Below are 12473 nucleotides of genomic sequence, written 5' to 3'. Positions count from 1 at the left end.
ATTGAGATTGGCGCAATGAACTCTTAACACTCTTAACGCTCTGGAGCGTCTGCTAAATGCCTAAATTGTAAATTGTAACACTGGGAGCCATTTATTTCAACACAAAAGAAAAATAGGGAACATGGGGGTTCTGTGTTAAGCGTCCTTTGGAAAATACTGGCTCATTGCCTATTATGTCTGGCTGTGGAGGTTGGAATTCCCTGCTGCAAAACAGAACTGTGTTTAGGGCTGTGTGAAACACAGAGGCCTGCTGCTACTTGGTTCAAATCTGGTTATTCTTGAATATGTTACTGCATGGCAACCCCAAAACAGTAATATGACTTAGTATTTTCATCTAGAAAAGATGCAATACGGGCTGTCCCCTCATATTATATATCAATGATATATCATATTATATAGTTATTGATTAATTGGTCGGTTTGGTCTAAGACTTGGCAGTAGTCCAATGTGTGAAATACAAATTTAGTAATTTAAGTAATCGATTAGTTGACAAATTCCTTGTTGACTAAGAACGTCTTTAGTTGAGGATATTCCTGTAGTGCAATTCTATGAGTTAAATAAATTAAAAGTAATAGAGTAAGAGAACTAGGTTTGAATGTCACTTAGCTATTACTGGTATGGAACTGGGAGATGTTTCTGGCTAACAGGCATTTATTTCACCCTGTTTCTCTTGAAACTCTGTGCTGTGATTGGAACTATGTTCACTGTCAAATGAGACGACCCAATAACACATTTCCTCTATTACTCTAATTACCTTTCTCACATATCACTGAATCAGTGCATGGGAAGTAATTTATACCGTGCTCCATACATTTTTCTATGAATGGAAAACAATGGTTTAGAAATAATTTGTGTACCACCTTCTTTTCTGTAATTGTTTTAGTGTTCAATAGTTTCCAAAACTTTTTAGCTGAATTCTGAGTGTTTGTGAGAAGACACTGCCCCCTACAGGCAATAAGCGTTTTAGTATATCCTCAGAGCCTTTCTGATCTCAATCGCACAGAGAGCCAGTCTCAACAGCATTGACAGCAGAAACAACACAGAAATGTACTTTTGGGATATATTAAGTCTATGATCAGCACTTTATTTGGATACAACACAAGCAACTACAACAGAATATATGGACATTATGTATGAGCACAAAAACATAATATAAAACAAGGATAGACAAGATAAACAAAGAAAATAAAACATAAATAAAAATTATAAATAAAAAATTAAATTAGTTTACACGACCAACCACGCAGCATCTTCAACCGTATCAAATGTATACTAAGACGGTAAACAATCAAAAGAGCATTGCCTGACCATGGATCACATCAAATGCATGATCACACTTTTCATTAATAAAATATTAAATAAATCCTTTGTCTAGAAACAAGAGAGAAGAGTTTTATCTGCCTCCCACCAACTAAACAATTACTCCATTAGAGATAAATAGATTGATTTTGTATTATTTCACAAGCATAATATATATATATATATATATATATAATTATTATTTTAGTATTTCATCAGTATTACATTTAATTTTTGTTAATTTGTTGTTTGGTGTTAGTATTGTAGTACATGAAGCCAGAATCACAATACAATCGACTATATTCTGTTCTGTTCTATTCTATTCTATTGGAATATTTCTGTTGTGGTGGCTCGTTACATCATGTTTTCATTATCTTTGGCTACAAGACTAAGATGATCAACATGGAACTTATTTTTTCACTTCAGGTCAGGGAAAAGATCTCTTCTACTCCAACACGTTCCATGACTCACGAGGGCCACCAATACCAGGACCTCAAGGCCCTCCAGGACCTGTGGGTGGGTATTTCTCTCCATCCCACACAGACACCTCTGTGTCACCATTGTTAGACCTGCTTAATGACTCTGATAGAAATAGTGTGTATTTTATGGTCCCACAGTTCCCTATTAGACCACTTGCCAGAATGTGAACCCAGGCATGTTGAGTACGCCAACGTTTTATGTTAGAAATGTTGAGTATGGGTCCCCAGCATGTAGAAACTGCCAGATGCTAGCTTGCATTATGTTGAGCAGTTTTCATAATTAGCATATGTGACCATACCATTAACAACCATGTGACGTGTCCAACTAGTGGGTTTTCATGACGCTGAATCCATTCCATGCATTAGTTTTGCAAAGAAACACTCATTGGGCTAAAAACAGCCATGCCCACTTGTGATGACGGTAATGGCTGTTTTTAGCCCAATGCCCAATGCCCAGTGTTGTGCTGCAGAAGATTTTCACTTCACCAGCGGAGTGAGGGGTATTGCTGATGTGTTTCGGCACCGTTTTACTGCTACTTCAGCAGCCCCAGGACACTATACGGCGCTATTGCTTTCAATAGTCTTTTGATTGATTAATTGAATACTTTATTAACAAGATTGTTTTCAATCAATCAATCAATCAATCAAAATACTGTTGCAAGGATTACTCAAAAAGCCTCAGAGGGATTGTTTCCATTGTGGTCCAGACTCAATTCATCAGTCAAGTCTTTTTTCATTTTTGGCTTGCTGTTTGATGCCCCCTAGAGGTCAGTGCCCAGGGCTGCAGCCTCTATAAACCCTTCCTTCCAACCTGGGGTTGGCTCCCCCTCCCACAGAGTCAGTTTGCTTGCCACCAGTTCCGGGTGCCTGACACAGTGCCCAGCTAGCCTCATCCTTCATTTTCTGAACTAACTTGTTTGTGACATGTGGGAAGGCCTTATAAAGATCCACTTTTCTGACCCAAGTGACACCAATTCATAGCATTCTTGTGTAGATCTAGCACCTTTTCTTGCTGTACTGAGTTGAGTGTCCAACTGTCCATGTCTCGGCCCCATACAGCAGTACTGATTCCACTGTAGCTCTCCTATCCGCATTGTCGAGGTCAGTTATCGTGATGGGATGTACTCTCTGCTGTCGTGGAAATTATACTAACACAAGACCACTTAAACTAAAAGATGAGGTGAGGACAAGATGATATGAGGCATTCAGTTCAATTTAATAGAGATCTCTAGAGCACAACCATCTTCCAGCATGTCGGATGACTGAACTCCAGAACAATACATGCATGTCAATTTTATACAGTCTTACTCAAAGGAGGAGGAGGACCTGTTGGTCACATGACCAGACAGGTAGCCTCCACATCAGACAATGGGACAAATCTAATTAGAATGACAAGTGGTCGAAGTCTAGTAAACTTGGATGGGTATGAATAAACTGTGATGAATGAGCATGACCACACAAAAGAGGCTGGGCTGGTGTTGCTAAACAGCTGGAGTCCAGGAACTGTCTCACTGACACTTTGGTCATAACAAAAGCCTATTGATATGGGAAAACGGTTGATTAAGAGTAGGAGAGGCCTAGAACTCAGTGTGAACCACACCCAGTTTGACTAGACATCAGGATAAGTCATTTACAATTAGTGGTGTGAATGCACAATTTCATATTTCCCATTACACTGCCTAGTCTTCCTCAGGACTATCATGAATCCCAGTGTCTTCTCCCTGCATGCCGCTGATTGCGAGTGTCTGCGCGTGGTCCATCGCTACAATAAACAGGAAGGTGGCCAGGTATCACCCTGTAGGATGCACCATTGTGCATCTGAACCTTGGCTCGAGTCCAGCTATGGCTTGTCTCTATCATCTGAACCATCCTCTTAGGAACCCCTGTAGGCCCGGCCAATGTTCATGAGTTTCCCTCAGTGAATGGTGTCATCACTGCTGACAGGTTCCCTCAGTGAATGGTGTCATCACTGCTGACAGGTTCCCTCAGTGAATGGTGTCATCACCGCTGACAGGTTCCCTCAGTGAATGGTGTCATCACCGCTGACAGGTTCCCTCAGTGAATGGTGTCATCACTGCTGACAGGTTCCCTCAGTGAATGGTGTCATCACCACTGACAGGTTCCCTCAGTGAATGGTGTCATCACCGCTGACAGGTTCCCTCAGTGAATGGTGTCATCACCACTGACAGGTTCCCTCAGTGAATGGTGTCATCACCGCTGACAGGTTCCCTCAGTGAATGGTGTCATCACCGCTGACAGGTTCCCTCAGTGAATGGTGTCATCACTGCTGACAGGTTCCCTCAGTGAATGGTGTCATCACCACTGACAGGTTCCCTCAGTGAATGGTGTCATCACCGCTGACAGGTTCCGCTCCCTGAATGTAACAGCTTGAGTGAATACTAATTGTTACGTTTCATACACAGGTCCACCAGGTCCCAAAGGCCCAGTAGGACCTCTTGGCCCAGCAGGACAGAATGTGAGCTCTCAGAATACTTTACTAAAACACTGTCTGTCTGTCTCATCCCTTTTCCATTTGTGGCTGTACAATTTGATTGTTGTGAATTTTAATGTCTTTTCTAACTCTTTATAGGGGAAACCTGGAGCCCCTGGAATTCAGGGCCCTGTGGCGCCAAAAGGAGAACGAGGGGAGAGAGTGAGTATGACATCCATGCTGAGTTCAATGACATTTGGTGGTTCTTTTTTCATAAAACTCTTTTTTGATTTCCTCAACTTCCTTAAACAGACCTCTGCCTTCGGTTTCTCAGGGTCCTTTGGGTTATCCAGGAGAGAGGGGCTTCAGAGGAGAGACGGTAAGCCCACCTCCACCTTGCTGCACTATGGCCCTGGGGAATAAGGCCAGAATAAACCAGTGTGTGGAGAAACATCAACACATGTCACAGCTCGTTAAATTACTGTAAACTACACTAACCAGTGATACCACAAACTTGGAAAGAATGGGTTCTTTCTGCCTTTAGTATGCTGCTGGAACCACTTTTATGGATGTTATTCAAAATAAAGTGTGTCCAATGTTTTTCTGTTATTTTTTTCCACAGGGAGCATCAGGTCTCAAGGGAGAGCCAGGAGAGAAGGGCCTGCCGGTAAGAGAGGTGATATTTTGGTAGCGTGTGTACTTGCCCTGTACTTCACATACTCACTGAGTAGCACAGGTTGAGGACAGAGACAAGTGTAGTGGCGATTTGCCCAGGAAAACAACAATCAAAACTCAAAAGGCCACTGAGGCACCAGGTATAGGGAATCTTACGCAGCCAGAAAATGTGTCCAATGTCCAGTCAAGCAGTGCAGGTTGGTGTCATTGCATTCAGCTTTCTTTTCTCCAGATAAAAATCACACCCATGTGAAGTGAGGGGCACTCTTATCATCGTACATCATCGTTCTCCATTCATTGTTAATGGAAATTTAATCTTTATGTAGGACAAAAATAGCCGATTTGCTCATCTACATAAGAGGTAAATTCTCCATTCATTGCCAATGGCATTTAATGTTTGTGTTAGGACAAGAATCTACACTATAGCTGAATATAGGAGGGGCTAGTGCCCCTCCTATATTAATATAAAAATATCAAATGTGATGGCAATGTTGTCTGCCTGACTCTGACACTGGTAAAGAAAAACTGTGCACTTTCCCGCTGCCTACAATTTACAATTTAGGCATTTAGCAGACGCTCTTAATCCAGAGCGATTTATAATAAGCAAGAAAAAAAACATGGTAATACATACCGGTACATAGAAATCATGAATCATATGTAAGCTAAGAGTACAGTGGCATATCATAATGAAACTATGCGTATGCGAAGAAATATATATATAGTATATATACTATATATATATTTCTTCACTAATGCTCATAGATAATGGCATAATGGGTTATGGCAAACATAATGGCATCATTTTTGTCTGTACTCGCTCAGGCTGTGTGGATAGCTCAAAATGTACTGTACCAATGACATTATTGGCAGGGATTTCAAGCTACTGTACATTTTATACTTTGTTTTTTTATTGATGCCATTGCTACTATTTTAATGAGGTAGCCTTCTAGGAAGAGAAGCTTTAGTTTCCATGTGCTTGAAATCCTTGCTGATGATGTCACCGACATGTGCATTTAGGTATGATGTACAAAAAGGGGAAGTGTTCCTCACTTTGTGTCTGTCTAATTCCTGCTTTCTTTTGCCTCTTTCTTATTTTACAAGAACAATCTAAATGTAAGAGATCTTTACTTATGCTACTACAAGTTCACTTGACAAAACAATCAGTCTATTCAGTGACTTCAGTTTGATATAACCATGACCATGTGTTTTTTTACACTCCACATTAACGTTAACATGATTGTGATTGACATGTAATTGAGTTGCATCTCTTGCACTTGTGTTCAAAGATCATACCACCGTGTGTGTGTGTGTGTTTTTAATCGGTTTGACTGTTTGACTGTGTGTGTGTGTGTGTGTGTGTGTGTGTGTGTGTGTGTGTGTGTGTGTGTGTGTGTGTGTGTGTGTGTGTGCGTGCGCGCGTGCGATTTGTTGTGTTATTTGGTGTTGATGTTAACGTCTTGGTCCTTGGGGTGTGCTCTGGACTGTTGTCCCTCATCATGACACTGTCCTCTCCACCCTAAAGCTGTCTGACTCCCTCTGCAAGCTACTGTCCCCATGGCTACCTTTCACCGTCACATTCTCAGCATCTGACTTTGGCATATACAGTACATACACATTCAAACACAATCTGATGACTGAAATGGTGTAACCACTAACCAGTTAGAATCTGATTATTTTCTTAATTGAGAAAATGCTGCTCTATCTTACAAGTCGTTTACATTTCATTGACCACCCAGGAAAAATTAGTGTAAATGTATATGCCAAATCGCTCCATATGTTTTGGTGGTGGGTTTAGGGGGTGGTGTGTTCTGAGGTGAGTGGAGTGGATACAGCTATCCTCTTTTACCCCATAATGCAACGCTGCATGGTTCCATCTTTAACAGCTGCACCAACTGCAATTTATTTTCTGGATGCAAAAATAAACTACAGAATGTGATTTATGGAGAAAGCTAAATTACGCAGATAACAAAGAAAAAAGGCAACGCAAGCTACTTTTTATTTTTTATGTCAATTCTCTAAGCTCCAACCTTCCATGAGCTTGCTATTGTATATCATGTTGTATACAGAATTAGGTGACCTACTGAAACCTTGCCCTTTTCTGTATAAATATAACATGGGTATATCTCATTAATGCATTTCTTAGAGGGAATCGCTCACCCAGACATCAATAGCATGAACTATTCTTTGCATGCTTTCTATTGCATCATAAATCATCTGTCTAACATTGCTACTTCAACTTTGTCATGTTTATTTCTGTAGGGTTGACTTAAAGCCAGCAACGATTTAAATAAATAAACCCAAATGACAACATAGATTTCAAACTAAAATATTACTTGTTTCATGTAGCCTAGTGAAACTATGTAGGCTATTGCTAGCTACTATTGCGATCACATCAGAGTGAAATATTATGGTTCTGAAAATACTTGCCTGGCTGAATGGCTACCCGTCAAAATGGAATGTGAATGGCATGATCAATGCTGTGACAGTGGACATCAGCTGTCACCAATGTGGCTGGTCTGTAATGTGCATGGTATTGTTGGCCAGCCCGGCATGGCATTGACTGGCTTAGTATAGCAGCATGGCCAGTGAATGAGGGAGGTAGAGAGATATGGATAGGATAATGTCAATGAGTGCTGGGCAGATACATGGATTGTTTTTAACCTTCTAACTGCTGTAATGAATTGAAAGACAAAAATGACTTGCGCCATGGCAAGCAGGCGTTTGGCTTGTGCTCTTTACCTTGACGGCTGTATCTATCTTCACAGGGGGACGGAATACATCAGATCAGAGAGGCGCTGAAGATCTTAGCTGAGAGGGTTTTAATCCTCGAGACTATGATCGGTATTCATGGTGAGTAGGAGGCCTGAGATAGGGTCAGCTTTAGGCAGGGGTCAAGTATAGGGTGGAGTCTCACATCCCCATCAAACTTACTCTTTGGAGACACAGTGTGATCAGTCGCAAGCAGCCCCAGGACCTGGGCTGCTGTTTCCACCCCCTCACACAAACCCCCTTGTCACTGCTCTTTGATAGGACATTAGCTTGCAGATGTTCCAAGACTTGCAGGCAGACCTTGAGCTTCTGGCTCGCAGGGTGACGTTGCTGGAGGCTATCATCTGGCCAGGTAATACAGAGAGACATCCTTCTACAGCTGTACTGCAAATAGCCACATGGCCCCTATTGGCACAGGAGCTAAAGGTTTTGTGACTATGGGGAGGACGAGTAGGCTGAAAACTGAAACATAATTATGTGAAATATATGATTTTTTCCCCTCATATACTACAGTACTGTACAACTGAAAAATGATGTCTTTATTTCGAAACTATGAAACGTAATAGAATGTTATGCACCATAGATTTGTCCTTTACAAGTTTATGTATACCAATGCATGTCATACACCTGGCCTCAATTACAGCAATGTCAGGAAATTATGGACTTCTTATGATTTCAGCTGATCATGTTGTAATGAAAGCTTGAGCTTTATGAATTAAAGCTACAATCTGTAAATTGTATATCCATTGTCTGCCTCTCCCAATGGAGAGAAGTAACTAACATTGTCCAAACTACAGCCAAGATGGCAGATCAATGGCCATCTGCTTCAAATAACCTTATTGCTAATGTCAACCAGTAGGTCTCTTACCCTACACCCAGGTCGAAATGTCTTAATGTAAGATTAAGGAGACCATCTCCAACCACTGTAGCCTATATAAGATATGTTTGGATTGTAGCTTTAACATGTAGAAAAGGGGGGGGGGGGGAACACAATCGAACTTATCGCCAATCAGATTCTTTAAGCCTCCTCTGTAGTAACTGATTGATTGGATATGCCAAAGTAGAGTCTGGTTATGTGGACATGCATTGGTTGGTAGGGTAGCCTGGTCCCAACTCCTTTCTATCTTCGACAGAGCCTGATATGGGGTCTGGGGACGGCCTGTATGGCACGGCATCCCCAAGTTTCTACAGAGATAAGCGAGCAGGAGGATTTCCATTTCGACTTGCCTCGCCTCCTCTCTCCTCGGACACCAAGGTTCGAGGGAAGTAGCAACTGGTGAACCTGAGGATCAGAGACTGGGTTAACCCCACCCTTTTTGGTCTCTCTGGCACTCAACTGATTCAGAGCTGATCTCATACCCCCTCTGGGCTGAACCATCTGATTAAAGGTGGGGAACACCTCGGGGAAACTCCACTGATACTCGAGAATACCCACCTCCATTGGGAATGAGTATGACTCCACCCCCATGCCCAACACTGTTCTCCTTATAGACCCAGAAGCTCACTCATTGTTTGTGGCCACAGCTTGGGACTTCAGCCTCAGGAAAATAAACAAGCAATTAATGGTGGATAAAAGGAAAATCTTTTTGAGAATCTTCTGTGGTGCTCAATAAGCTGGAAATTATTCTGGCCAATAAGAGTAAAAAGGGTGAATCAGATGTGAGATGAAAAAAAGAGGCTGGATCAGAGTTTGTTTTGTCTTTCACTATGTGTCTGGAATCTGAATAGATTTCATTATTTAAGTATATTGAGCATGTACAATTTGCAGGACACAAACAAACCTCTTCCTCTAATATTTTTTATACTTGTATTGTATTGTTTAACTTGATGTTATGTAGTGCACTAAAAAGATGAAGACATCTCCTCTCACTGAGATATCAGTTGCTGTCAGTGATCTGGTCTAGTTTATTGGTGTGAGTTGGCTTATTCCCCTTTAAATACACATTAAGAAATGTACTATACTTACATTTATTAGTGTCCCAAAAGCACAAACCACACTGCATTTCACTTATTTTGCATAGCCAGTAGAATATATTTGCAACAATCATAAGCCCTAAAACCAAACACCACATCAGAAGTCAAAGGTATCATCAGTTTGTCTGTCTGTCTGTCTGTCATTCCATTTCAAAATCTGTTACTAGTGTCAGCTTTTTTAATACACTTCCTCCCTCCACTGCAAACACTAGACTGACATTCAGTCTCACGCAAATAAGAAATACATAAACTATTAATGGAGTTTGAACGCATTTTTCCCAATATTACATTGGTAAATTTAAACTGGTTTAAAAGAATGAAAAGGACTTGATAATTGCTTTCTCATCTTATAAATATTTTGTGAATTATTTAAAATTATGGTCAACTGTAGTTTCTTGTTTTGTATGCTGGTATGTGTAACTTCATTTTATATTTTGAGTGTTTTGTTATTGCTTGCAAATGTGTTGTGTTAAGATAATCCTGTCTAGATGGTTGGTATAATAAAAACATTTTCAGTGTTTTTAACAGGTCACCTGTCCTCAGTTTGTCGTAACTAGGGCAATGGCCATTGGGAACTCTGCGATACACCACACACTGGGTTTTAATGGTGATAAGGCTATGTGAAGATACACACACACGCATAGATTTGCGTAATAATGTCATATGTCTTACTGACTTCACACCCGGCAACTCTCTTCGACTCCTCTGCAATATATACAGTACACCAGTGATACTCAACCTCAGGCCCGCGGGCCACATCAGGCCCGCGGGACCATTATGACTGGCCCACCAATGAAAATCTAAAAAAAAGAAGAAAAATAAATCTGGAAAATGAAATAAAAATAAATAAATCTGAATGAAGTTATCTTTAATTACATTATTATAAGTAATACTATTAGAGTTGTACTATTACTCGAACGAAAATAAAAGCTTGGGGGGGGGGGGGGGGAGATGCAATGCAAATGAAAGACATATACTGTGTATCCCTATTCCCTGACATAATTTTATAGCTAAACAGACAGAATTCTATTTTATTTGAATGATGAAACCCAGCTGCCATTAATAGTTGGAAATGGAAATGGAAATTGCGGAAATGGAAATTGCGGAAATGGTGCAAATGGAAATTGCGGAAATGGAAATTGCGGAAATGGTAATTGCGGAAATTGCGGAAACGGTGGAAATGGAAATTGCGGAAATTGCGGAAATGGAAATTGAGGAAATTGCGGAAATTGCTCTTCACTTATAGCTATCTATTTTCAGGTAGATTGTTTTATTTTACTCAGTCAGCCATATCACTACTCATTTTTTTTCATGAAAAAGGTCATAGCTGGGTAATCTATTTTCAGGCAAATTGTGTTTATTGTATTTTATTTTACTCAGCCATAACAATTTATTTTCTGTTAACCAACTTGCTGGCTGGCAGGCAGGCAGACAGCTACTCATAGACAGGCAGACAGACAGACAGCTACTCATGGAGAATTGGACAGGCAGGCAGTCAGACAGCTACTCATAGACAGGCAGACAGACAGCTACTCATGGAGAATTGGACAGGCAGGCAGACAGCTACTCATGGACAATTGGACAGGCAGGAAGGCAGACAGCTACTCATAGACAGACAGACAGCTACTCATGGACAATTGGACAGGCAGGAAGGCAGACAGGTATACTCATAGACAGACAGACAGCTACTCATAGACAATTGGGCAGGCAGGCAGACAGCTACTCATAGACAGACAGACAGCTACTCATGGACAATTGGACAGGCAGGAAGGCAGACAGCTACTCATAGACAGGCAGACAGACAGCTACTCATGGACAATTAGGCAGGCAGGCAGACAGCTACTCATAGACAGGCAGACAGACAGCTACTCATGGACAATTAGGCAGGCAGGCAGACAGCTACTCAGACAGGCAGACAGACAGCTACTCATGGACAATTGGACAGGCAGGCAGGCAGACAGACAGCTACTCATAGACAGGCAGGCAGACAGCTACTCATAGACAGGCAGACAGTAAGACAGCTACTCATTGACAGACAGACAAATAACTACTCACGGACAGACAGACAGACAGGCAGGCAGGCAGGCAAAGAGCTACTCATGTTACGTTATTATGTTATTATAACAGCTACTCATGTTATGTGAAATAATTTGTGCAGTTATGGAAACAGCTCTTTGTGTTTATGCAAGAAAATGTAACACATTTATTTATTTACATATTGTGTGCATGCACATTGTACTTTGATACATTTTGCGAAAATAAAGCAATTGAAAGAGAGAAGTTATCAAGTATCATTAATGTCGTAATTGTATCTACTGGCCCCTGGCCCCTTGCCATTTTTGTAATGTGGCCCACAGGTAAATCTATTTGAGTATCCCTGCAGTACACCAAAATGAATCATTCAGACAATTCTAGAGTCACACGGACACACGCATAGATTCCGTGCATTTATGGATACATGGTACTCATTAAACAATACTGCATCTTAGTGAACTATGCCAGTCACTCTGACAGTGTATGAAATGGTTTGGGAGTCTGGGTATCTCATTTTATAAATGATATTATCAGCCCTGTTGTTTCAGTTTTCTTGCCAGGAGTTTTTTTTTTTTCAAAATTTTGCCAGATTCATAATACTGTTTGGTATAGTATAAATTATGTTTTTCTTAATACAGTTAATCTGTGAACGAAAAGATGTGTGTGTATCTTCACATATTTTATAGTAGGCCTATATATTGTATATTAGACCAAACTGTTTGCTAAACAGTGATTATACCTACTGCCAATTAATCTCACACACTTGGTTCATAGCATCCTCCATTAGAACTCATACAATGAGAAACCTCTTT

The 12473-nt window shown here is 40.8% G+C and overlaps 1 protein-coding gene across 4 annotated transcripts in view; it reads left to right on the top strand.

The window, feature by feature from the left end:
• The window catches only part of emid1 (EMI domain containing 1), a 74860-nt gene extending 64708 nt beyond the window's left edge, over positions 1 to 10152 (top strand). Inside the window, exons 10-16 of one of the 4 annotated variants that reach the window (XM_080765240.1) lie at positions 1726 to 1815; positions 4202 to 4254; positions 4369 to 4431; positions 4544 to 4588; positions 4832 to 4876; positions 7915 to 8005; positions 8787 to 10152. In XM_080765240.1, the coding sequence (XP_080621366.1) occupies positions 1726 to 1815; positions 4202 to 4254; positions 4369 to 4431; positions 4544 to 4588; positions 4832 to 4876; positions 7915 to 8005; positions 8787 to 8923 (524 nt within the window). In that variant the 3' untranslated portion in view covers positions 8924 to 10152. Of the gene's footprint in view, positions 1 to 1725; positions 1816 to 4201; positions 4255 to 4368; positions 4432 to 4543; positions 4589 to 4831; positions 4886 to 7649; positions 7735 to 7914; positions 8006 to 8786 lie in introns of all 4 variants that reach the window. The other 3 variants (XM_080765241.1, XM_080765238.1, XM_080765239.1) reach the window with 3 other exon arrangements.
• Positions 10153 to 12473: the final 2321 nt, after the last annotated feature.

This window comes from Protomyctophum bolini (genome assembly GCF_963924005.1).
Source record: "Protomyctophum bolini genome assembly, chromosome: 6".
NCBI lineage: Eukaryota > Metazoa > Chordata > Actinopteri > Myctophiformes > Myctophidae > Protomyctophum > Protomyctophum bolini.
This window is presented reverse-complemented; position numbering and strand designations above follow the sequence as displayed.